This window comes from Megalops cyprinoides, chromosome 7 (assembly GCF_013368585.1).
Source record: "Megalops cyprinoides isolate fMegCyp1 chromosome 7, fMegCyp1.pri, whole genome shotgun sequence".
Classification (NCBI taxonomy): domain Eukaryota; kingdom Metazoa; phylum Chordata; class Actinopteri; order Elopiformes; family Megalopidae; genus Megalops; species Megalops cyprinoides.
Genome location: NC_050589.1, coordinates 37,607,508 through 37,635,501, shown reverse-complemented (window position 1 = coordinate 37,635,501; position 27,994 = coordinate 37,607,508). Strand labels below are relative to the sequence as shown.

At 41.3% G+C, this 27,994-nt stretch overlaps 1 protein-coding gene across 1 annotated transcript; it reads left to right on the top strand.

Moving 5' to 3' along the window:
- Positions 1-654: 654 nt before the first annotated feature.
- Positions 655-23,691, top strand: LOC118780848 (dentin sialophosphoprotein-like). The gene is made up of 7 exons (XM_036533568.1): positions 655-877; positions 1,562-1,607; positions 6,378-8,337; positions 10,366-10,453; positions 11,769-11,913; positions 12,050-12,166; positions 23,520-23,691. Exons 2-7 carry the CDS (start codon positions 1,593-1,595, stop codon positions 23,625-23,627), a joined length of 2,433 nt encoding a protein of 810 aa, XP_036389461.1. The 5' UTR covers positions 655-877; positions 1,562-1,592; the 3' UTR covers positions 23,628-23,691.
- The last annotated feature ends 4,303 nt before the right edge of the window (positions 23,692-27,994 follow it).

The window sequence follows — 27,994 nt, the reverse complement described above, 5'->3', positions numbered from 1 at the left end:
CAGTTCTTTAGCAGAAATTTTGTTGCCTCATTCTGTGAATCTCACCAGTAGGGATTATGATATGTATAGCAATATATTCACTTATATTAGTTTAACAACTCACCAACATCACCCAAATCATGATTCAAAAGCCCTTCTTTTTGACACAGACTAAAAGCAACCAAAGTTTAGCTTTTGCAACAGCACAGAAACTGTATGGGCAATTAAAAAAAAAAAAAAAATCAAATTTCTTCTTGGTTTGTGTAACTCTGCTGCTAATCAAAGATTACATCAATATAACCAAACATCAATATCAACACGAATGCAACTCTAAAGACCTTTGATGTTCAGAGAATATTCACTAAGCTTTCAGCACTTCACCATCTCATACTCAGAAACCAGGAAGGAAGCTGGCGGTTTGTGGGGTCTCTGCCTGCACAAATGTAGTCAGCTTATAAGGAATTAAACTTCAAAATATGCATGAAATGAACTAAACTCTGATAAAATGATTAGGTTGATCTGATTAAATAGTTATTTAAAAATGTTTGAAAGAGAACATTTTGTTGGGGGTGGGGGTGGTGGAGGTGGTGGAGGACAGGATGGGGGGTTGGGTTACTGAACCAAAACCACACTGTAGGTGACGTCTGCTACATCTCGAAGCAAGTACATCAACAAAGAGCTTGCTTTTTTGTGTGTTACTTTGACCGCCAAATCAAAAGTTTGTTTTGAGACTTTTCCCCCTACATTGTTAACAGCATGTCCAAGAATGGCTTCTTTTGTTTTCTAACTTTGTTCATTTTATTGATAGATGTAGGGACAGAATAATACTTTAGTCAGCTATAATATAATTTTTTTTGTGCTCCATTTTGACCGGAAATCGTTGCAAGAAAGAACACAGGTAAGACTGGTTTCTCTTTTCCTCTCTCACGTAAACAGAACATCTTGAACAATTCTGACTTTCCACAAGCAGTTGATGAACATTGTAGAGTGACCATTTTTCTGAAACATTGTTGAAGAAGCTGCACTTGCCTCTTTTTCACATTGCAAGGAGTGATGTTTACATTTTTCTGGGCTGATGGGCCCGACATCCATAAGGATTATTAAGAAGTTTGTGTGGATGTGGCAGGCCTGTTGACCCAATCACATCTATAGAATAATCAATTTAATGACATTTATAAGAGTATGGGCAAAACTGAAATCATTCACTGACATAGCACACATGGTTGCAGATCATTTGCAGAGTTAATTCACTCCTTTGTCAGAGCCAGTTGCTATCTCTTTACGCAAGTTTGTAAAAGAAAAATTTTGGGCGATACACAATCTAACAGGGGTATTTTAGCCTTTTCATCTAATGTGATATCATTGCTGATGGTGTATGTAATAGTATAGTGAACCTATTGCATATAGCTGTTGATCGTCTGATTAAAAAGGATTACTCTAACATCTCAGACACAAACATTTCTTGGTGATTACCTGATACTACTTAATTTTGTTGAAATGAATAGATTTTTGAACACAAATAGCAAATTGGATGATGACTAATGAAGAGATGTAATCTGATTCTGTTATTTCCTGCATATAGACAATGGAACAAAATTTTGCAGATTTATTGAATGATGCATTTTCAGGTAAGACTTGCTTTTTTGTACCTGTCTTTCTGTTTTCCCTTCCTGATTAACTTCAGTGATATTTGTAATATTGAAATTATAATATAAATAATAAGTATATATAATCTAAATACAAAAAGTGCAGTATAAATAATATAAAAACGTTTATTATAATTTCTCAACAGCAAAACTATAACCTGTGACACACTGTACACATATCCCATTCTCTCCATAACATTCCTTCCATTCCCACAGCTCTACAGCATAACTCTTTGTCCCCTTTGCAAACCCCTTTGTGTTGAGGAGGGATACCAAAAGACAATAATGTTTTTCCACCTTTGGTATGGGTTTCAACCATACTTAGGTATGCTTGCTCTTGCCAATCTTCATTGTACAATCTCAACTTCAGGTTATCTGGAGTACTCATCAGTTGCAACTAAAAGGTAACTGCAGTGGGAAATGGCACACACAGTAAGGTCAGAGCAGTAATAAGCAATAGCAGCACAATGGGAAATCCTGTTAGAAATAAAGCATGAAGCAATGACCAGAGGCTAAACACAAAGCGGCCACCTTTTTCAGGTCTGCGTATATGACGAGTAGAAAATATTGTGCAACTCTCATAATTTGATTGTATACAGTTTGTGTTACAACAAGTGTTTGCAAAAATCCCCCTCCTAAAAAAGGTAAAGTCCAATACTTCAGCCATTCCTTTTGCCTGCTTTTTCTTCTCATGCAGCCTTGTTCTGTAGCAAGAGATGTTCGTCCACAGTTCTGATTACTGTACAACTGCTATCCTGACCTGGGTCAATTTCAAGAAAAAAAAACTGGTTTTGGTGATGCCTGCAGTCAGAATTAGCAGAAGATGCATGTACATCAATATAAAGGTTTTGAGGATACCCACATGGATGGGACAGCTTTGCTTTTAATGTTCCTAACTGTTGGCTCTGACTATGGAGTCTTTGAGTAGGAGTGCAGTGCTTTATAAGGAATTACAATGCATTTTCACATTTATATTTACATTTATTTATTTAGCAGATGCTTTTATCCAAAGCAACGTACAAAAGTGCATACAGTAAGTATAGCGACAGTACAGGGACAGGATGTGTACAGTTACACAATGAGACAGTAGTTCTCAGCTGAGAGCAAAGTCTGTTTGAGGACACAGTACTAGGTAATTAATACAAATACAGGGTATAGGGCAACTAACAAGATTCGAATTCAAAACAGTGCAATGAGTGCCAGAGTAAAGGCGGTAACAAAAAACAAAAAAACACACAGCAATTTTTAACAGCACTGATCCAGATGGGGAGCTGAAAGATGACAGTAGACAGGAGTTAGGAAGTGACTGGTCAGGGCGGGGGGGAGGCAATTGTGTGATAGGTCAGTCCAGGCAGAGTCTGAAGAGATGTGTCTTCAGACCATGTCTGAAGGATTGGCGTGATGGAGCTGCCCGTAGCGGGACAGGGGTTCGTTCCACCACTGTGGAGCAATGGAGGAGAAACATTGTTGCCTTGCAGAATGAGAACCTCCTGCTCTGTCTCTGCGAGGAGCAAGACGTCCACTTGCTGCTGAGTGGAGGGGCCAGGCAGGTGTGTAGGGCTGGATGAGGTCTTAGAGGTAGGTAGGGGCTGTCCTGTTGACTGCAGAAAAGGCGAGGGTCAGCGTTTTGAATCTGATCCTGGCTGCGACAGGTGGAGAGATTTAAGCAGGGGTGTAACATGAGAGAATTTAGGGAGGTTGAAGATTAGTCAGGCAGCTGCATTCTGAATGAGCTGCAGAAGCTGGGTGGTGCAGGCTGGGAGGCCTGTGAGGAGAGCGTTGCAGTAGTCCAGGCGAGAGAACACTGTGGTCTGGACAAGGAGTTGCGTGGCGTATGTTGTCAAGAATGGACGAATCCTTCTGATGTTGTGGAGAAGGAATCTTGCCCTGTGATGTACAAGCAATGTACTCCTTGAAGTCTAGTTTGCTGTCAAGGATGATGCCCAAGCTCTTTGCTGATCAAGAGGATGGTATTGTGGTGCCATCGACGGTGATGGAGAGGTCTTGCAGGGGGGAATGACCGGCTGGGATGAAGAGCAGTTCTGTTTTCTTGAGGATCAGCTTCAGATGGTGGGATGCCATCCATTTGAAGATGTCAGCCAGTCATGCAGAATTCCTTTTGTTGACCTGTGTCATCAGCATAAGTGATAGGAGAAACCATGTGATTTGATAACTGGGCCAAGTGAGATGATGTAAATTGAGAAAGGTAGGGGTCCCAGTACTGAACCCTGTGGGACTCCTGTAGTGAGAGGGGTGGGCGCAGAGGTGGAACCTTTCCAGTAGATCTGAGAGGATCTACCAGTCAGGTAGGACTTTAACCAAGAGAGGGCGGTCCCAGAGATGCCCGTCTCTGACAGCTTTGAGATTAGCATTTGGTGGTTGACTGTGTCAAAACCAGAAGAGAGATCAAGGAGGAATAGGACGGATGACAGTTTGGAGGCTGTAGTGGTGTGGAGAGCCTCTGTCACTGCCGGAGTGCAGTTTCTTACTGTGGCCAACTCTGAAACCTGACTGGTGGGCGTCCAGGAGGTTGTTCCTGAGAAGAAAATGGGACAGTTGATTAAGTACTGCACATGAGTGCAGTTCCCAATTGTGAGTTCCCAATTGGTCAGATTAAATTACAATTCCCAAACTTCTTTTGAGCTACATACAGTAGTCATGCAGTCCCCTGGTGATAATAGGATTGCAGAAGGTGATTGGTGATGTTTTTAACATGTGAATCTTGTGAATCTTATGTGTATAAATCATTGGCCTTTCAGCATGATCTAGTGATCTAGTAATGAAGTGTTTTACTTTATAATTTGTAATCTAAATCTGAACAATTACAAAGGAGTTCCTTGCACCTTTGGTGCTTGTCCCACAAATTGTGCTAGACTCCTGTGTATTATATTGCAATACTGATCATTAACTGATGATGGGGCCATTTTTACTTGAAAGTAAAATGAACAAATGAACAAACTGCAAATGTTCTTATTCTTGTATAACAGTAGGAGTTCCTGCCTCACAGCATGAAATAGTGCAGAACAAATATAAAATGAAGAGGGACAATGTTGGTATTTCAGGAATTTCTTATCATGTGTCTTACTTGACGCAGACACAGACTGATTATGAGCGGTCTTTCTGTAGACAAGCATGTGCTCCATGACTGCATGTTTCGTACAAACCAATTTTATTTTGCACATTAAAATTATGTGTGACCATTCCTCTGAGTAAAAGCAATCAATATGTGCTATGGCAACAGCGTTCACAAACAACATTTTAAACAGCACTTTTGTGTTTCATTGCCAGACTTTTTGAATGTTGTATAGTTTTGTAAGACATAAAGGACAAGATTTATTCTGAGCTGAGGTCAGACAACGTGCTTAATATGGTCTGAGAATTTATGAACTAAATTAAATGTGTTAATTCATTGATTTTCTTAGCTCAGAGTCTTATCCAGGAAGCATTTTTGAGGTAGTAGAATCATTAAGAAGCACCTTTTAATTATTATTGTGAGTAACTGGCAATACAATGTAAAGCACTTAAAACAGAATTCAAAAAACTATTGCCCCATTAGTCTTCAGCGTGTATGAGATCAAAACATGACATAGTTTACAAATACAAGTTCACTCACTGATAAAGATTTAAGGGTAAGGGTCAATGCTACAGATATTCAGAAGGACTGACTAGCGTCCATGCCTTTCTCTGAATACTCTTGATGGCTATGAATACTATATATCAGCGTTTCCCAAACCTCTCCTGGAGGACCCCTTGTCCTGCATGTTTTAGATCTCTCCCTGCTCCAACACAGCTGATTTAAATGATCAATTTGTTATTAAGCAGCTTCAGGAGTTCATAACGAGTTGATCATTTGAATCAGCTGTGTTGGAGAAGGGAGAGATCTAAAACATGCAGGACAAGGGGTCCTGCAGGAGAGGTTTGGGAAACGCTACTATATATAACACTGAGCACAGGTATACCTCAGTTCATGAAGCATAAGTAAATGAAACTTCTTTATAACAAAGATCATTTTTAATAATTAAAAAAATCTAGTTTAGTCTCCCTTAACACCCCCTGTCTGTCTTGTATCATTTCTTATGAATGGCAGTAATTCATTAATTATGGCATTCAAACAACCAGCTAGTTCCACAGTGAATGGCCTTCTTGGGCAAAAGTGGAATTGAGATACATTTTTGTAGATGCAGAATATAAGACAGGGCAGAAGTTGGAGAAAATGTTGTTGTGGAGAAAATTGAGAAAATATTTGAGCAGTGGATATGACATAGGCTCTAAAATTGTGCTCCATGACTCTGAATACTGCAGATGACTCTTGGCAAATACTGCAGAGAATGAAAGGCTGACAGTGACTTGTGTGTGGGATAGGAGTTGTAGGGTGAGACAGTCAGACTAGGGAACAATCAGACATAGGTAAGAGATGTGTGAATTCCATCAATACACCTTTAATTCCTTGGATTTTCAGTTTTCTTGATTTTCACTTGGATTTTCACTTTTCTTTCTTCTTCTTTAAAAGCAACACTTTTAAAACAGAAATTGCTGAAGTACTTTACATCAGAACTGAAATACGATACCTTCTTGATTATTATCTTATTCCATTCATTTTACTCTGATTCTGCTGAACTGTTTAGTTCAATAATTGATTTCATGTGGAATGTCTTGCTGTTGTCTTTAATTATATAATATGCACATTTGAATTTCAGAAAGATTAGAAACACATCTATTCTCTTTTTAGACACATCTCTACCATCTTACCAGGAAGAAGAGCTTGACTTTGAGCCAGGATATTTCAATGAGGCTGATGGAGAGGGAAGTACTGAGAGTGGATTTGGGCTACCAGCCTTAACTGAGGAAGATGAGAATGAAGACCTGGAAGAGACAGAGGGAATTGCTTGTGCAACTAATGGTACATCAGATGAGGAGCCCATGTGGAGCAGAGCTGGGTTCCCATGTCATGAAGAATGGGGGGAGACCGTAAATTTGGGCAGACGGGAAGATGAGGACAGATGTGAGATTTACAGTCAGGATGAAGACTTAGCAGAAGACACGGATGAAGGTGTGGGAGAAGGTGGATCCGGCTCCTCACTGGACAGCTATCAGACAAACAGTTTTGGAGTAGAGTGTTTAGGTGGTGATCAAATGGAGGACACAGAGGACACACAATGTGAGAATCCAATCACAAATCAGGGTAAGGAGTTTGAGCTTCTGGTTGGAGATGTAAAACTGGTAGTAGATTCAGCAGAGGAAGAAGAGGAGAGAGTGACACGTCAAGCAGATACCTCATCTGGAGGTTCAGACTCAGAGGGTGAGGAAGTAATTCCTGTCACAGTAGAATGTAACAGAGATGGAAAGGAGGATGGGAACTTGTTTTCATCCCATTCTCCCCAAACAGAGGACAGAGAGGTAGAGACAAGTGAAGCATTGGAGGATGAGGACAAAGATATTGGAGAGGAGGATGAGGAAGAGGATGGAGTAAAAGAGGATCTTTACCAAAAGTGGCCCAGTAGGCCCCCTAAGGAGTGCTCCAGCTCAGAGAGTGAAGATTCACTGGAGGACCATGAGCACCAGTGCAAGGGAGACCTAAAGGAATTTTCAGAGGCAGATTGTGGCATAATAGGAGAGGGCTATGCAGAGTATCCATCTGAGGAGGAAAAGCTTTGTGGGGGCAAAGAGACGAAGAGGTTAGGGATGGAATTGGGAGAACTCCCAGAGAGTGTAATGGTGGAAAAGAACATGCAGCCGGGAGGCAAACTTTCTGAATGGGAGCTGATGGAAAAGGAAGTGGTGGTCTGTGAGGAGATTGGAAAGAGGGGTTTGATAGGGGGAAATAAAGGTTTAGAGTTGGACGAAGTAGGCGAGGAGGGTGGAGAAATAGATGTAGGTTTGAATGAAGCAGAGGAAGACATGGATGTAGAAGGAGAGAGGAATGCAGAGGAGAAAATGATGGTTTTAAATTCCTCTAGTATGAGGAAAGGGAGTGAGGGAGATGGGGGAGAGCTCAGAGATTCAGAGATCGAGCTTGAACCTGCAGCTACTCTTGGGGAGCAGCCCAGCGACAAAAAGGAAGAACACAGGAGTGACACTGACAGCAACAGTTTCAAGAAAGGACAGGAGGAATTTTATGACGAATCTCTTCACAAACCCAAACAGGCAGGAGAAGAGTGGGACCATGAGAACATACCTTATGACATAAAACACAACATCATAGGGAATCTGGAATATGGTGATGAAGAGGGGGTCTGCTGTCTTACGGACAATGGAGGTAATAATCAAGAAAGCTCTGCTGATGGCAGGTGTTCAGAAGCTCTGTTGGGCTGGAGTCCTGGGTTGACCTCTCTGCCTGTCTCTCCATCAGAGAGAGATGGCAGTGACAGCAACTTGGACAGCAGTCTGAGTGATGTGGATCCTTTTGACAAAGCCTCTGACCCCATGACGGCCTGGACTCATGATGTTACAGGTCTTCCAGCTATCAGAGTTCTGAGCACTAGCGACCCAGACCTTCAGCTAGACTCAGAGTCAGAGGAGGGGAGTGCCAGTCAGTTCCTCTCTAGTACTGAGGCACACAGAAGTCCAGGAACTGGGGAGGGAGAGTTTGGGAATGAGGAGGAGGATGATGGTGAAGAGGAGAGGAACTGGGAGCAGGAAAGAGAGAGGATTGAGGCCTTTTACCGGTATTACAACAATGACCCAGATGAGGACGATGGTGCAGAAGAAGAGGGTGAGTAATGCAGGATAAATAGGCAAATATAATAAAAAGTAAATGTTGATATGTTCTTGTGTTCATGCAGTGTGGAACATTCCCCAGCAGCAACTCATTTAGGTAAACAAATCATTTTCACCAAAAATCATATGCAAGGATGATGAAAGACATAGTATGTCAAAGTATGTCTTGTGATCCAGCTAGTCACTTCTGTGCTCTGCAGTGGACATGGGTTTTTGGAGTATTACATCTAGGTATTTCATGCAGCACAAACAATTCCATGGAAGTGAATTCTCAGGTTTCAGAGCATTTTAAAAATATTTCACAACAATCCATCTGTATGTGTACCTTTATTTGTACCATGTGGAAACACACAAACATAGCTCATAGGAGAATGTGATGATGTCATCAGAAAGTCCCTTAAGAACAGTGGAAAAGAGACAGACACAAAGAAGCAACAGATAATGTAAGCAGATATATAGAAAGTGAAAGAGAAAGACAGTACATGAGAGAAAAAGAAAATTGAAGATGAACAGAGAGTAAGAAAATGGGTAAGGGGAAAGAAAGAGAAAGAAAGAGAGGGGGAAGAATAGAGGGAGAGACGAATGGAATGAAAATAGTACATTTATTAAATATATATTTTTTTGTTTATTAAACATTTATTCATTTTTCTGTTTGTCTTCCACAATTTCCCTGACACTGTTTTTATTTCCTTGATCTCAAGATTATTTCAGATTGTATGTTTACACCCTTATCTTTAGTAAACACAGAATATCCTAGCAACACATATGAAAACACATACACATATACACACACAAAAATGCACAGATGCAGTGTGTACTCGCAGAAAACATGTATGGAAGTATTCTACCTCACATGTACTCACAAATGCATGCACACACATATTCTCTCTTTCACACACTAGCACAGGTGTAGATATATATGTATGCATATATATGTGCACATATATTTCCACACACACACGCACACACAGACAAGCACACACATGCATTATGCCACAATAATAACCAATCTACAACTACTTTGCATGAATTCTCAGTGATTGCTCCACAATGATGTTTTTTAGATCTATTTCCCAAGTCGGAAGAGTAAGTGGAGCATAGCACAAGGGATAGCATGCTCGTGTTATAAGTTATTTTTCAATCCATAATTTGAGAGCAGTTTGCACAGTTTTGAAAAAAAGGCTTTGCTGTATCCATGAAGCTTGCCATTGCCATGGTGACATGTTAAGTCAACTACAAACAAACATGGCAATGTTTACTTCATAGCTCTGTGACTATTGTTTTAGCTTGTGATCCAGTTTAACTGGAAAGATTATTGATCAGTAATGAGTGAAATGGTTGACATGCTCAGAGGTATGTGTGTGTGAGCAGTGTTTGTGAGACTATCTCACGGTGTCAGATCTTTCATTTTTTTGTCTTAATTCCTGTCCCATCATTTTGATGTCTTATCTATATGATTTCAAAATTGAGAGACAGTTACAAAAAGAGAGAAAGAGTAGTATCAGCCATATTATTATTTATAACTAATGCAACTGAATGCAATTAATGGAGCACCACTAAACATCCCAGCCTGTTCTGCTGTATGTTGCTGCTTTATGAAAACCTCTTCCTCAAGTTTCGGTGTTAAGTGAAGCTCTGCAATATTTTCACCATTACATGTACAGTATTTACTTAGTAGACGCTCTTATCCAGTTTTACATTTCACTATACATATAGATTTGCATAGGTTTGAAGGTGATGGGACTAATTTCAGGCAACTTTCTACAGCTACATCTACAATAAATTATTTTAAATCAGATTTGTGATTTGTTATGTGGGCTTACGTAGTTAACATTGGGCACTGTATTCCTTCATACGGCTGTAAAGAGTAGGCATGACACCTGTCTGGTTCCCCAACATGTGGACTGACACTGAAACAAAACCTGGATGCAAAACTAGACCTGTTGATGGGACCATTGTAGATCCGAATGAAGTGGATTTAAAAAAAAAAAAAGATTAACCCTTAATTTCCCTGTATTCTCAGCCTGTGGGCGTTCAGGCAGGAAGCACATGGTCCGATTCTGCCTGGACTCAGTACTGCCCACCGTCCCACTCCAGCAGGACTCTGACAGGCAAGTGCCATTCCGTTCAGAATCAACTCCGATGTTTGTGACATGCATACACACAACTGTGCACTCTGACACAGCCCCAGTCCCATGGTCTTACTTAAAATGTGTTTTAAAGAACAATTAGAGGCTACCCACAAAACCAAACAAAGCATAATTCCAGCTGTTTTGTTGTGATTTCAGGGAAACAAATACTCTTTCCCCTTAGTTTGATAAAAACTGACATTCAATAGACTGGGGGGGGGGGGGGGGGGGGGGGGTGTCCAGGGGTGTCCAGTCCGGTGTGATGTAATCATTTTGATGTTATTACATTTTTAGTGGACCACAGTCTAAATTATGTTGCTCCTTCCACTTTAAAAGTCTTTCTGCTTCGTTTCTGCTTGATTGTGTGCATGCACATGTCAGACAAACTTGTTACTACACTAGGCAGCAGTGTGACATAGTGGTAGGAAGCAGGGATTATAAGCAAAAGGTTGCTGGTTTGATTCCCTGCTGGGGCACTGCTGCTATACCCTTGGGCGAGGTACTTAACCCACAATTCCTTTAGTAAGTAACCAGCTGTATAAATAGATATAAATGTAACCTATGTAAGTCACTATGGACAAGAGCATCTGCTAAATAATAATAATGCAATTTACGCTAATCCTTTTTTGTGTATATGAATACATTTTTAGTAGAAGTTGATTGTGCTCTTCTTTCAGTCTATAGACTAAAAACAGAAGTATGTTAATCACAATATCTGTAAATACATTAATAAAAGATCCATTCTCAATGTTTCCTAGCATAGATGTGGCTTAAAGTATTCAGCATGCTGCCTTAATCAGGGAAGTGGTGTTTGCCAATTAAATATTTTATTCACAAAAGGTTGTTTACAGAATAATATTGTCAAGCTACAGAGCTATGCATTAAGGCAGTTTATTTGAATCTTTAGCCTTAACTGTTGAGTGCAGCTCTTAGTAATTATTAAATTATTAACAACTATATTAAATTATTAATAATTATATGAATTAAATCATTATTATCAAACATGTATTTAAACACACCATTGAAGATGCTTACAGAAACCACAGTGTCAAAAATGAGGATGGGGCATTTTCTTCATTCCTTGGTATGCTCTTTTGAGATATTGGGCAACTTGTAAAATGCTGTAACTGCTTTGTTTTGAATGCAATTTGACACTTATAAAACATATAAAACCTGTTCTACTCTCAGAAAAAAAACTGTTTTTACAGTTTGTTAGCATACTGACATTGTGTTGCCATCTGCAAATGTGCCATATACATATAAAGACTCACTGTGTGTGTTCATGCTTGTATTTTAGCAGTGACATGGATGTTGTCAGCAGCTCCTCAGGGGAGAGAGAGGATTCAGACACTGCAGAGACAGATGCTGTGATTGGCGCTGTGACTGGTGTGGTGACTGGTGTAGTGACCAAAGCTGTGACTGGGCCATCTGCGAGGCTGGAGGTAAAAAATGAGAGAGACACTCTCTGTGGACCAAATACTTTGCACAGCAGAGCCTTAATCATAATGATGAGAGAAAGAATGAACTGATGCCTCACATGTGTGTGTGTGCATGTGTGTGTGTTTCTGTATGTTTCAGGTTGATGGTGCAACACATAGGGAAAAGCTCTCTCTCTTCCTGCAGGAAGCTCAGGTCACTCAGGCAGAGCTAAAGAACCTGAGAACTGAGCTGAGAACCAAGCACCGGAGGGACAGGGTAACTAATGTGCTGTATCCCACTGTAACACACTGTTACAGTGTACACTAACATACTGTAACACAACCTATATCACAATGTAATAAACTGCCAGCACAATAGCACACTGTATCCCACTGTAACACACTATCAGTACACTGCCACACTGTAACCCACATGAACAATTTGTCTCACACTGTGACAAACTGCCAATACAGTAACACACTGTATCCAATTTGAAGAAGCGGGAGCACAGTGTAACACACCACCAGTACAGTAATGCACTATATCCCACTGTAAAACATTGTAGCACAATGCATCCCACTGGAACAAAGTGTAATACATTGTAATACTTAGTACAAGTGTAATACTATGGTAACACACTGTAACCTATAAACCATTGCAGCAGACTGGCAGTACATTAACACACTCACTATAAGCAAAAAAGCTCAATTTAACACTGTGAGTGCACCAACACTTTGTAATTACACAAACACAGTAACACAATGTTAGTAACCTAATGCACTATAACACACTGTCAGTTCACTAACAAATAGTAATACACTGTTGGAACACTAACAAACATAACAGACATTTTCAGATATCTGTAGGAAGTATGAGATCTAATATAGTGCCCTATTCTCCAGAAGTCAAATATATCCCACTATCATTATAATGTGTTTGTTTGGATAGTCCTCTCAAGTTGGTAGCAACATGTCTTAACTCTTTACGCTTAACGCTTTAACTTTAACCTCACATAGCTGGGTTTGTGGAGCATGGAAAGTGCCTAGCAGTGTCTCTGTGCTCCAAGGGTGAGGGGATTAGAGAAGCATTGTAATTTAAGAGATTGAGAGAGGACGAGGTAGGTATAGGCAACCCATTACAGGCAGGAGGTGGAGCAAACTGCTGAAGTAGGAAAGACAAGGTTATCAGTGTGGAAGGTCTGTACTGTTTGTATATCATCATTATTACTTGTCTGTTCTGTGTTTTTTGCCTAAAGCAATTTACAGACGTGGACAAATTTGTTGGTACCCTTACAGCTCATTGAAACAATGCTTCATACCTCCTGAAAAGTGATTAAATTAAAAGCAATTGTCTCATGTATACCTGCATGCCTTTGGTATGTCATAGAGTAAAGCAAAGAAAGTGTGAAAAGAGACAAATTATTGCTTATTCTACAAAGATATTCTAAAATGGCCTGGACAGATTTGTTGGTACCCCTAGAAAAGACTATAAATAATTGGATTATAGTGATACTTCAAACTAATTATTATCTTTAATTAGTATCACACATGTCTTCAATCTTGTTATCAGTCATTCAGCCTATTTAAATGGAGAGAAGTAGTCACTCTGCTGTTTGGTATCATTGTGTGCACCACACTGAACATGGACCAGAGAAAGCAAAGGAGAGAGTTGTCTGAGGAGATCAGAAAGAAAATAATAGACAAGCATGTTAAAGGTAAAGGCTATAAGGCCACCTCCAAGCAGCTTGATGTTCCTGTGACTACAGTTGCAAATATTATTAAGAAGCTTAAGGTCCATGGGACTGTAGCCAACCTCCCTGGACGCGGTCACAAGAGGAAAATCGACCCCAGGTTGAACAGAAGGATAGTGCGAATGGTAGACAAAGATCCAAGGAAAACTTCCAAAGAGATACAAGCTGAACTCCAAGGTCAAGGTACATCAGTGTCTGATCGCACCATCCGTCATTTTTTGAGCAACAGTGGGCTCAATGGAAGAAGACCCAGGAGGACTCCACTGTTGAAAGAAAAACATAAAAGCCAGACTGGAATTTGCTAAAATGCATATTGACAAGCCACAATGCTTCTGGGAGAATGTCCTTTGGACAGATGAGACAAAATTGGAGCTTTTTGGTAAGTCACAGTTGCTCTATGTTCACAGATGAAAAAATGAAGCTTTCAAAGAAAAGAACACCATACCTACTGTGAGACATGGAGGAGGGGTTGCTTTGCTGCGTCTGGCACGGGGTGCCTTGAGTCTGTGCAGGGCACAATGAAATCTCAAGACTATCAAGGTATTCTGGAGCAAAACGTACTGCCCAGTGTCAGAAAACTCTGTCTGTCGCAGGTCATGGGTCCTCCAACAGGATAATGACCCAAAACACACAGCTAAAAGCACACAAGAATGGCTAAGAACAAAACATTGGACTATTCTGAAGTGGTCTTCTGTGAGCCCTGATCTGAATCCTACTGTGAACATCTATGGAAAGAGCTGAAACATGCAGTCTGAAGAAGGCACCCTTCAAACCTGAGACAGCTGGAGCAGTTTGCTAAGGAAGAGTGGGCCAAAATACCCGTTGACAGGTGCAGAAGTCTCATTTAGAGCTACAGAAATCGCTTGTTTGCAGTGATTGCCTCTAAAGGTTGTGCAACAAAATATTAGGTTAAGGGTCCCATCATTTTTGTCCGTGCCATTTTCATTTGTTTTATTATTTAAAATATTCTGTTGAATAAAAAATCAAAAGCAAAGTCTGATTTTTATTAAATATGGAATAAACAATGCTTTATGACAATTATTTTCTTCAGTTTCAAGTTATTTCAGAGAAAATTGTGGGTTCTTCTTTTTTTGTGGAAGGGTACCAACAAATTTGTCCACGTCTGTACTTCTGTCTATACGTGCCATTCAAATTACCTCTTCAGCAGGTTCTTACACTTTTCAACCAACCTAACAACACACAACTGTTCTGTTTTGACATCATACATCATGCACCTTACATCATTCTATACCATTTCAAGTAATTTAGGCAAAGATAACTTTGTTATTGGATGCCTAATTGCCATGTGCCACCTCCCTACCCCCACCCCCATCCACTTAAACACCATAATGGAAACAAGCTTTTGAGCTTTATTGTTTATTGATAATTAATTATTTGATAAAATATGTGGTATTTATTAATTCATTATTAATAACTAATTATTAACATCAAATATAATTGATAATTAGATCTTTTTAGTTCTTAGTGATGATCCTAGCTGGAGCTTTCTCTTGAATGTTTTAATGATTAGCAAATAAATTCAAACAATCAAAACATCCCTATGTACAGCACTGTGTATGATTGGATTATGGAACTCGATTGGAAAATCTCTGCTAGACATTTCTGCTTGATAGTTAGGGATATCCTGAACAACAGTCCCGAACAAACTAAGGTCATCTCTAGAACTAAGGAATGTTTCTGTTTCTGAATAGAATTGCTGAAGCTTGCAAGGAATCAGAAGTGACTGACAGAAAGCACACACATACATAGGCACATACACACATTCGATGCAACATGCACAGATACACAAACACAAAATGCTGATACACATACATGCGTGCAAAGACACACACAAATGTGCTCTCGCACATCAATACACACTCACACATCCAATTACATGCAAACACAAAAATATACAAATGTAAACACACACACAAAGACACACACATTCACACTCCCATCTGAATATTTTCATACACATTTGTAGGTAATTTTATAACCAGTGACAGGTTATGGAAAGGACAATCAATAACAGGATAAGACCAGAAGAAACTATTGCTGGTGTCAGTTGAAGGCCACCACCCCCACCTCATGGTCTCTAATCTGGCATTTCACTGTTACCTCCCTCCCCTTCCTGCCCTTCCACCAGCTCAATTATAGAGAGGGATATTTGGATCCTGGCCAGAATGAACACACTTGTACAGCCATAACAATCTGTCAGCCACTCTCTGTCTCCTTCTGTCTGTCAGAATTTCCTTAAGAGGACTGAAGCCCACACTGATGTAGTATAATGCCAACTACACATAGATTAGACCACGCCACCCTCGCATTAACGGGGCGAGGGACCCTACTAGTCGTGACGGCAAGGCTCCCTGCAGTAGCCGTCTCCAATGACAAGACAAGACAAGAGGCTGATGCTACAAAGATATAAGAATATATACTTTATTGTGTCATGATTCAAAAAGGGATTAAAAATATAGCTACTTAAAGCTGGCAATAAGGCTACAGTCAACTAGCGCAGCAGCTATCAAGTGGCAGGGCCTCCTGGTACAGGGCCAAAAAAAAATCCCATAAAAAGGAACAATCATAGGCAGGCACTCAAAATAAGACACCACTCTATATATATACTGCCAACTCAGTATGATAGTTGTTAGCACAGCAAACCACGCCAATAAATAGATAAATAAATAAGGGAATGCCCATGCCAGGTTGAGGTGCTAAAGGCTAGTTGGCTATGCCAAGGAATTGCACATTGCCCAGACCTTTAAACAGACCAAACACAAAACAAAGAAAACACAAAAAAATAAATAAAAACACTAAGTTTACACCTGCGGTAGAGGCACACAATAATTGACAGTGGGGAAAAACGGCAATTACACTTGGGGGCACCTTAATCCTGTAACCAAACAAAAGAGTACCATAAGCACAGGCCGGCATAGGCCCAAATGTACATTGGTTCCCTTTTTCACTCCCCCATGTGACAAAATAGTGCAAACATGCAATATAAAATACTTTTAAAAGCACAGTGCAAGTGCATAATTAACCAACCCCATATTGCACACATGCCCTCCTTCATAGGCCTATGGGACCCCCAGATTTGGACATACGAGCCAACAAACAGAATAAAACAATTACATACAAATACCCAGAACACATCTTATTATAATTAATCAGTATATGGCTACCTTCGTTTAAAATTTCCCACTCTAATCCATGGTCATCTCTCCCGTTGTACCCCGGCTGCAAATGTAGCATGCTGACACTGTTTGGGATGCAACACGACCTAAATTTGGCTATTTGGCAATATAACCAAGCACACTTTGGCAACAAGATAATAAACTACAATGTACCACTGGCGGCGGCCTCACCTACTTCGCGTAGCAATAAATATTCTTCGCGTCTGCTTCAATTAAATCGTGTGCTTAACACGCAGCAAATAACTACAAAACATCCACCTTTCACTTGTGGCTAGCGTACAACAATGGCAAACCAGCAATTCAATGCTGCTTCTCTTATGCTGCTTCCTCTTCCACTCACTCAATATTACGTGGGTAGCAACAGGAAGGAAAAGGGGGAAGGCAGCAAAAGGCTCCTTCAGGGTCCTAAAACCCCAGTGCTGAATCAACAACTAAGCAGAACTTAAAAAGGGGAAGGGGAAAATAATACTAACACTACACCCCATCACATCCACCCTCACTTTGAAAACTCACCGTCTTGGTGAGAGGGCCCCCCCTTACGTGTTACACCCAAGGTCTAAACACAATTTGCACCGAAGCACTGGGGGGTACTAACCTGGCCCTAATACAGTTGGTTTGGCCCATGCTGGGACAGGCAGTCCTAGGCAGATTGAAGGGGTTACTATGTTGGCCTGCTGTAGCCCTTGTTGACCGCCTGACGATGGGACCAGTGTGAAGGGGGGCATTTCGAACATCCGTCCCCATTGGGGGCATAGTACAAACATTCTGACGCATATGATCATCAGAGATACTGGACACAATTTCAATTGGCTCAACAGTTGGAAGGGGTGGGTTCAGTTCCGAAGAAGGACCGGCCCTGCTTACTGGGTTTATTGATGGCTCCACCAACAGAACTCCATCTTCAAGATCACTCTCATCTGTGTCCTGCCTACCACCACTTCTTAACTCAGCCTGGTCCTGGGGGACCACACACCACGGATGAGGTATTGTAGCAGGGGGGAGATCCACACGTGCACCAGCTGGAATTACTCACAACTCTGTTCTATGGATATTCCTTTCCGGTCCCATTACATCCAGCGGACAGATCTTATATACTCTCCCATCTTGGTCCAAGACCTCCTGCACTCGATAAACTGTGGGATCCCAATGATCTTGGATCTTGTGGCGGCCTAAGGGGTGGTTTCTTCTGTGGACCAAGGTGCCAGGGGCAAGTGGCTGGCTCACTGGGAGGGTGACTTGCTGGTTCCGGCGTTTGGCGGCCAGAGCTAACTGATCGCTTGCATGGGTGTAAATTGCTCTAAGGTCATCCTGATGCTGTCTCACCCAATCGTGAATGTGCATGGGGTCCGTTTCCTCTCCGCCAGTCCCCAAGAGGAAGTCCACAGACAACCGTGCCTTCTGCCCAAACATCAACTCAAAGGGGGAGTGGCCAGTAGATGCATGCTCAGTTGTATTATAGGCAAACAGGATTTGGGGGAGGACTTGTGGCCGTTTGCGCTTCTTATCAGGGGGTAGTGAGCGGAGTAAATCATGCAACATACGGTTGAATCTTTCACACGTTCCATTACCCTTCGGATGGTAAGGTGTGGTTCTGCTCTTATTAATATGATACAACTGGCACAGCTGTTTCAACAGATCCCCCTCAAAATTTCGGCCCTGGTCACTGTGGATCCCCTTGGGTACTCCATAAGTGTAGAACCACCCCTCGGTGAGCAACTTGGCCACAGTGCTGTCCTTCTGATCCCGGGCCGGATACGCCTGTGTAAATTTTGAAAACACATCTGTCACTATTAGAACATTCTCACGTCCATCAATAGACTTCTCCAGAGTAGTAAAATCGATCGCTACAATTTCAAGGGGTTCGGATGCCATTAGGTTCCCTGGAAAAGTTCGTGACTTTGGTCGAATAGCCTTCGCTACAATACAACGGCCACACTACTGACAATATTTTTCAATCACGTGGGACATACTGGGCCAAAAGCATCTTTCTCTGATCAGGTTAGTCATTTGCTCTATGCCCTGGTGCCCATGATCATCATGGAGGCCTTTCAGGACTTCCTCTTTAAGGCACTGTGGTAAGAGGAGCTGGAGCACTTCCCTACCTTCCCCTGGCAGCCGAATGCTGCGGTACGACACACCATCCCGGCATCGAATCCTGGGCCACTGCTGCAAAAGCCTTTGAGTTCCTGCTGGTAAAACTGTCCGTTCTGACTTTGCGGGTAGACTCCCTCGCGTCCAAATACATAAAAATGGGCCAATAACGGGATCTGCCTCCTGCAATGCTTGCAGATCTACCTTTTGCTGCATTGGTAATGTACTGGTCTCCTGGCAAATGGCCTTTATCTGATGGAAGTCCTCAGAGCACTGAGGGACTGGTGGAACAGTGAGGCCTGGAGCCACAGCATCTATGGAGACCGGGGCCGGCAACCTGGAGAGCGCGTCCACATTTCTGTTTGCGGAACCTGGGCGGTACTTTATCTCAAAGTCAAACATGGCTAGTTCTGATGCCCAACGATGTTGGTGGCCCCCAATTTAGCAGTTTGGAAATAGCTCAGGGGATTGTTGTCAGTAAAGACAACAAACTTAGTGCCCAGAACATACTCCCTGAATTTACTTGTTTCTGCCCATTTAAGGGCTAACAGCTCTAACTTACGTGAACTATAATTGAGCATGTTCCTCTCTGTTGGGCGAAGACTGCTGGCAAAGGCAATGGGCTTCCTTTGCGCATCTTGATCTTAGGCTAGAACAGCCCCGAGACCTGCATGACATGCATCAATTTCAAGGACAAAAGGTTGAGAAAAATCAGCATAGGCTAAAACTGGGGCACCAATCAAACGGGCTTTCAAGGTCTGGAAACTCTGCTGGCATTCTTGGGTCCAGTGGTCTCCAAGGGTACGGTTTGCATGGGACTTGGGCTTGTTCCGGCTTCCCTCCACTTGGGTGATCATTCGGTGCAATGGTGCGGCAATTTTAGCGAACCTCTCCACAAAACGACGATAGTATGAAGCAAACCCCAGGAAAGACCTCAGCTCTTTGGTGTTAGTTGGCTGTCTCCACATGGCTACTGCTCTTATTTTGTCAGGATCCGTGGCTACACCTGCTGCAGAGACAACGTGTCCCAAGTACTTCACCTCTTTTTGAAAAAAATGACATTTACACAACTTTAATTTCAGGTGATTGTTTTGCAAGCGGTTCAGGGCCAGGTCGAGGCACTGTAAGTGTTCCTCAAAGGAAGCAGAAAAGATGATAATATCATCCAGATAGAGGAGTAAGGACTGCAAGCTCTGATCCCCAAAGATGCGCTCCATCAACCTCTGAAATGTGCTTGGTGCATTGCAGAGGCCGAATGGCATTCGATTGAACTCAAAGAGCCCAAATGGGGTACAGAATGCCGTCTTGGCCTTATCAGCCTTGGCAACTGGCACCTGGTTATAACCGCTAGTAAGGTCAAGTGTCGAGAACTGTCAACGCATCAAGGGACTCCTCTATTCGGGGAAGAGGGTAGGCGTCCTTCCGTGTCTTTGCATTTAAGAGGCGATAGTCCACGCAGAGCCTCATATCTCCTCCTTTCTTATGCACAATGACTATAGGTGATGAATAGGGGCTGGAGCTCGGTCTTACAATCTCAGCCTACAAACGCCGCTGGATATGGGCCTTAACTTGATCGTACTGAGACGGGGCAGCCGGCGATACCTTTGCCGCACGGGTGCATCATCTACGAGAGGAATCTCATGCTCGACCAGTGTGGTACACCCCAAATCTCCATCCCCATGACTGAAAACTCCGCCATACCTCTGGAGGAGAGCCTTTCCTTGTCGTTCTTGCTCCGCTGACAAGGTGGGCCATGAGATGTTAGAAAGGTCCACCTGTGAAGTGGCCTGAATTTCAGCTGCCTGGACTACCGCTACCTGTCTTCCACTAACCCCTTCGGTGATGCTCACCGAACACTCAGTAGGCACTACCTGCACCATGTGTAGCTCACCCAAATGAGTGTGGGACGGAAGCCACACATCTTGTGAGCTTACATTAGTAACTGGTATTTTTACCACTCCATTATTAACCGACAATAGAGCTTTGGAGATTAAAATTCCCATTGGCAGCTGAGCTTCTCCTGTAGATGGCTCTAATAGTACGGAGTGGAGGGACAGGTTAGCCGAGCTGGGACAATCTATGGGAATGAGCTTCAAACACCCATTTGGAATGCATACAGCAGAGCCCTGCACTCTGGCCTTCCCCAAGTATCCCTTGCCTTGGAGTTTCTCAATTGTTTGGCATGTAGAGAAAGCTTGCCTCCATACTTTACTTACACTGCTCAGAGAGGGGGATCGGAGAAAAGTAGACTGGGGGTCTGCAAACAGCTCTTTATAGCCAGGAACTGCACGCTTCTGTTGATGGGTAAAGGGGTCATTAGGGTCACGCACTACCAAGATGCCTATACTAGGAAAGGTTTTACCCAATACTGTAACATCCAACTCAAGGTAGCCCGAATATGGAATTTCGTACCCGTTGGCTGCTTTTAATTGTAACCAACTACAGGACTTTAATGACTCTTGATCATGTGATTCAAAGTTATCCAGAAAGAATTCTTCTGTAATTGTGGAGACCATAGAGCCCGTGTCCAGTAGGCATGGGACCACCGTTCCCCCCATTAAGACATGTACAACTGGGCATTGACCTATGAGCTAGGGCTTGCTATCTGAAGCATTGTGACAAGAGCCTAAGTAAGCCCCTCCTGGTGTTTGGCTCCCCACACCAGAGGGCGCTAGTTTTCCTGTGACGGAGAGGGATTAACCCTACACCCCATCACCCTGACAAAGAACATTCAGGTGAGGGGAGAGACAGAGAGAGGGTGAACTGACAGAGGGAGAGTGGGGCACAGAGGGAACAGAGAATGAAGAATGGAGAGAGAGACAGAGAGAGAGAGAGAGAGAGGTCAACCATCTAAAAAACTCATGAGGATACTTTATTTAGAAATACAGCATAACATAGACTAATGAGGTATACACACACATCTATGAGAAACCTGTGAGAACGCTTGCATGTGAGCATTTACACACTTTTACATTGTGCACTGGCTTTGGCAAACAGCCTTACAGGTTATGTGCCTTCTGCACTCTCGTTCTCTCTCTGGTTGTTTAAATCACAGTCACTGTGATGCCAGCAGACCCCGAATATATGCAGAACTCTACAGAAGTTCACAGATTTTAATGCTTTTCAGATGCAAATGAAGCAAATTAACCTTGCAGCTTCCCACACATTCTTCAGTCAGGGGATTTTGACACAGAGAGGGATATTCTTTGTTGTCTTGCCCATGATCTTTATCTTCAACCCTAATGTTGTTTCTCGCTTGGGGTCACAAGTGTTGGCATTGAAGATCTCACTTTGCTTTCTGCACATTTCCAAACATATTCCCTAAACACCAAGGTTACAGACAAAACTGGATGAGAATACGGAGGGTTGCAAAACCTGGGAAATTTTTGCTGCCATTTGGGTGTTTTATATGATCCAGTGTAGGAGAAAACTGTATTTAGAATCTTGTGGAGAAAAATTTGTATCTTTGGGAGAGAAAGCTGTAATTACAGTTATAATTCACCAATATATACAGCTATGATTTACCAGTTAATTGATAATTAAATAATTAAATTATTAATCACAAGACTAGTAATACTACTAACGTCAGTAATATTAAAGCTGTTTTCCTTTTATCTTTATTTCAGGGCAGACTTATTCTCAGTCTTTGTCTGTTCATCCTGCCTTGGTATCTCATAGAAATACATCTGTCAGTACGTCATCCTGTGAAGCAGAGAACAGCCTAGAGTCCTGTGGCTGTTTTAAGAGGGAAACTTTCTCTCCCTTAAGCCCATGTATTTGGATAAAATCTGTTTCAATGTTACAGTATCACTGAGAACTAGCCTCCTAGCCTTCACATTTGTCTGTTTATAACAGTCTTCTGGATATTGTCCTTCTCTCCCCTACTCTATATCATCTAGACTTCATCTAGACACTACTTTCTAATGCTAGTTACTTCCATCTTTCTATCTTTCCCTGTTTCTCTCATGCATACTCAAACTTCCTCAATAATGTTCCTTTTAAACATTTTGATCTCCACTCATTTGATAACCTCTATGCTGATTTAAACTGCTGATGATTTAAGCTGCTGATTTGCTTCTAAAGAGAGAGGATTCTGCTGAGCAAATTATTGAGTGATCAATAAAGTGAACGGTTGATCAACAAATCAATTAATTTTAAACCAATGAATCCATCAGTCAGTTTTTATATAGCACTCTTAACAAAGGACATGTCACAGGACACTTAAAGACAACACTTTTTACTTTGTAAAACAATGCAAATTATGGTGGACATAATTTTAGAGGAAGGGCAATGATGCTTTGGGAGCAGAAAATCACCAAGAGTGATCTTGGTTGATGCAGTAGGGTATGATCAAACTTGGTTGATCTAAAACAGAGAGATGTCTTATTGGAATACCTTACAGTTACATATAGCAACCCCATATAACAAATTCAGTTTAGAGGTAGTGAAAGAAATGCAAACCTTAGTGAAGATAGCTGTGGGGAAATTTCACCTCAATCCCATCAAGGCAACCAAAAATAAACTCGCTGTGATTAATTGATTCAACACTGCACATATATAACAGTTGCATGCTTTCCCTTTGTGTCAATAGATTTCCAGGATGTTGATGTCAGTTGTGAAGCTGAGTCTGGTGTCTATGCTGGGAGTACTTATGTTCTGGTGGGCAACTGATCAGCTGGACTGGATTGGATGGGTCTAGCAGAATCCACCATCCATCCACCATCCTGAGGAGCGGACACAATCTACCCCTCCGTCAGTGGAGTCTTCACACATTTCTTTGTTTATCAGTGTTGCTCCAAATGTGTACTCAATTCCAAAACATATTCAACATGTATGTACAAAATAATCTGACATTTTACACAATCATCTTTGTTTCAGTTGATATTTTTATTCTGTTTTCAATTGCTGTACTATTTTGAGTTTTATATGCTTATATTTTCACTGATATCATTATTATCAACAAATACTATGCTGTAACCAATATTACAAAAAAAAAAAAGTGGTGTAGTAGTAATTCGGGAGATGAGGAAAATGGCATCATTAAATGGAATCTGAGAGGGAAAGGCTGAGTGCAGAGAGATGACACTGCCTGAAACTTCACTTACTACTGTAGGAGCCCCAAGCCTTCTCGTAGGCTGGCTAGGTGTGGCAGAAATTAGGACACACTGACTGCAGAGGAAGAGCGTGAAGGTTTGTCACGAATGCAGGCATGCAGGCATGTGTGCGCACACGCACACGCACACACACACACACACACACACACACACAATATTTTGAATTTTTCATATTTTTAAGTAAAATGTTACGCAAAAGTAAAAGAATTATTATGTACATATCCATATTTTATTACATTCTTTCGTATTTTTGACAAAACAGCTGACTGCCACATTGCTTACATCCGCTTCTTTTTTGCAAAAGGACCATACGTTTGCGTTTCTTAAATATAATTTTACTAACATGTATTTCATGATTAACCCAATGCATTTGGTGATTTTTGCTTCATGGTGTAATTTGTTAATGAAGAATTAATGTTTTCAGACTGGTAAGACTTCACATTTCTGGTAGTGTTCAAAGATCTTTTCTTTAGCGAAGTATCATTAAGAGGGAAAATAACGTTAATAATGTAACTACAATAAAAACCCAATGGTACAAGTTTTCAATCTAAATTTGAACGAATAAATAAATTGTGTTCTACAAGATTCAACCTAAATGCTTTTGTTTTTTGTCGTTGAATTAAATCGTAATTAAACTGCAATCACAAATCATTTATAAAACTATATGGGTCCCTAGGGCAGCCTACTTCCTGAGAAGTTGGTTAATTCAGGGAATCCGTTCAGAATGTAAATACTTCCTCACGACATGACACTCAGAGACGACAACTAATTCAGTCTTCATTTTTAAAATTGTGCTTAGCATTTTCTATAAATGCCTGATATACAGAGGATGGGAGATGAAATTATGGTATGCAATGGCAATTGTCGGTATGCAATGGCAAAGTACACTGTAATATAGTGAGAGAGAGTGTGGGCAGGGCGTGGATAAAAGATTTTGGCGGAGTGATTGAGAGAATAAGCGATGCATGAACGCTATTTGGCTGACAAGTTTTGACAACTTTTTTGATTTGGGCAGGGAGCCGGAACTTCATGGTACGCGATGGAGATGATGACATCACTCTTTACAGTCCGAAGTCATATCTGATATTAAGCCAACAGCATATTGGGAGCAAAACCCCTTCACTTAGTTTATCTGACCAATGAAGACATTTCTAATAACGACACACGACAACGACTGGGGTGGGTAGAACACGGTCGCTGTTACCCCCTTTCCCTGTGTAGCATAATGCATTAACATTTCCCATGAGGGAAAATGCTTTGGTGGGAGGTACAGCGTGATTGCCAGACAAGTTTTCTCCTGTTTGGGCTTCGCATACGCCCGTGTCGGGACGGGAGGGAAAAAGAAGCCCACAGAAATTTGTGTCCGCAAGTCCTTGTACCAAGCACACTACACAAACAAAGCGACTTCATAAAAGTCTGTAAGTCTTACTACATGTTTCATAAATCTTCTTGAGTACTTGCAAGAGATGTCTCAAATTCAGTACGAAGTGTCAGAGATAATTTACGGACGCACCGAATGTCGCGAAGAACTAAACTGAATTCACTTTAATCCCTAAAGTAATTTCTGTGATCAAGTTAATTTAATATTTAATGCACATTTACTGGGCGCATTTAAGAACATACATATCAAGTGTTAATATATGAGGGTCTTTTAACAGATCATTCAAGTTTTTCGAATTTCAGTAATATGTAACGTTTTATTAATATAGACTATGCTACACTGAGGCGGCAGTGTAGCATAGTGGTTAAGGAGCAGGACTCGTAACCGAAAGGTTGCCGGTTCGATCCCCGCTGGTACACTGCTGTTGTACCCATGGGCAAGGTACTTAACCCACAATTGCCTCAGTAAATATCCAGCTGTATAAATGGGTAACATTGTAAAGAACTGTAACCTATGTACGTCGCTTTGGATAAAAGCGTCTGCTAAATGAATAAATGTAAATGTATCTGAAAGGAATAAATTCGTTCTATTTTTGGCGGTCTTTGTGTAAATCAAGAACACGTTAAACGGAGAATACCAATACTTAACGCTTTTGCGAAGTTTTGTGGTGCCAATGTCCCCATATACCTGCGAAAACGTGTGCACCTTTCCTTATATACGTTTATACGTGCCAAAGGTGCGCATCCTTTGAAAACCCATTCTTTAATTCTACGTTCCACAGAAAAGCAGGGACTTGTGTGCCAACCACAACAACACAAATCAGTGACTAGTGTACAGTAGGCAATCCATTTATTGTATTGAAATAAACTGAAAAGGGACTAGCCCAATAATTTGAGAAGTACATCTTTAACTTGAGAAATACAAAGTTAAGTGCTTTAAATATTTTTCTTTCGGTATAAATTTATTTCATCTGAATGTGTCTTCAGCTTGCTATCTTATGGTTAATTGGTTAGTGTCAGTGGTGACCAAGGGATGGCTGGTGCCTAATTATGACCTTATTTGGCAAAACATGGACTGTGTCCAAATGGCTTGTTTTGGATGTTGTCACTGTGGTGCCCCCCACTGCCAGTCCCTGACTCTGCTAAACCTTTGTTTTATATTTTTTGATTCAAGTGTGCCTTTACTACATTAATCTCATCTCAAAACATTAAAAGCCAACTGTGTAGTGAATTAATTTATGGACTGTTTATCTGATATGTATCACTTTCATTCTGGAATGTGACAGTCTGTAGCCCATGACTAACTCAGAAACAAGCTGGCCCTATCAGTGGGGTCCATAATATATTGGTGTCAGTTTTTGAACACATAAGACAAAGTATATGCTGTTTTGAGACTGAAGCAGTGAACTGATGTGTGAGTTGTCTGACAGTTCTACTGGAGACAAAATTCCATTTGTAACATTATGAGGAGTAACTAGTTTTTGAGTTACATAAACCCTAATAGTTGAGAACATAGATTCACTGCTAGTAGAGATGGATTCAGAAATGTACTGTGGTTTTGTGTATAAAGGCGTTACATGCTTGTGTGCCTACACAATGCCATACACATTTCATAGAATTAACTGTGGTTAGTCATTCAGATCATCCTTGTAATGTGCCTTGTTTATTGTTTAGCTACAGCAGCAGCCATGACTCTGACAAAGGCACTTTGAGCATCCTCAGAAGCAGACCCAGTAATCTAAGGATTATCACACTTAAAAGAATGTCTTGGGGACAGCATCACATAATTCTATTTTTGTTTTATTTATAAATACCTTCCCTATTCCCCCCATCTTTTTGTGTATCTGTTTCCAGGGTTGGAATTGACAGACTCGGCTGTTCAGGATCATGACTTACAGCAGGACTGTAGCAATATAATCAACTAGTACAAAACCAAACATCTTACACATATTTGTGATGCCTGATGTGTTATATGTTTACTATCAAAACACTGTTCTAAGATTATTCCAGATACACCCCCCAATCCTTCCAATGTTTTTATTTTTCTTGCTGGCCAATTCTACATATTTTTTGTAGGTTTATGTGGTATTTTTACAGGTCTATGTGATAGACCCATTATTGTTCATACCAAATGTGCTTATTATCACTGTGATGTCTTAAAAATCTAGCATTTTCTTGCTCCCAGAATCCTTCACAGGGCACCTGAAACATAATCATTAAACATGGTTTCCAATAATAGCCTATGGATGCAGGACCGGCGCTATGGGGGTGTTTTGGAGCACACCCAGACGGATCTCAGTGAACCCCCAGCTGCCTCCTTATGTGCAATTGCACCCCTCTGTATGGCGCCAAGCCTGTGCTAATGAGACCATTTATGTAACAAAGGTGCTATATTGGAGTGGTAATTGTTGGAGAAAAGAAATGCCACTCTAATTATATAAGATTTTATTAAGTATAGTAAGGTGTCTGTATTGTGGGTGAATGCTGTTGTCAAGGAGGTGTAACCTAGAGACAATTCCCACCATATACTCCAGGGGCTCAGTATTGGGCTCAGTGAAGTGTTGGAACATTG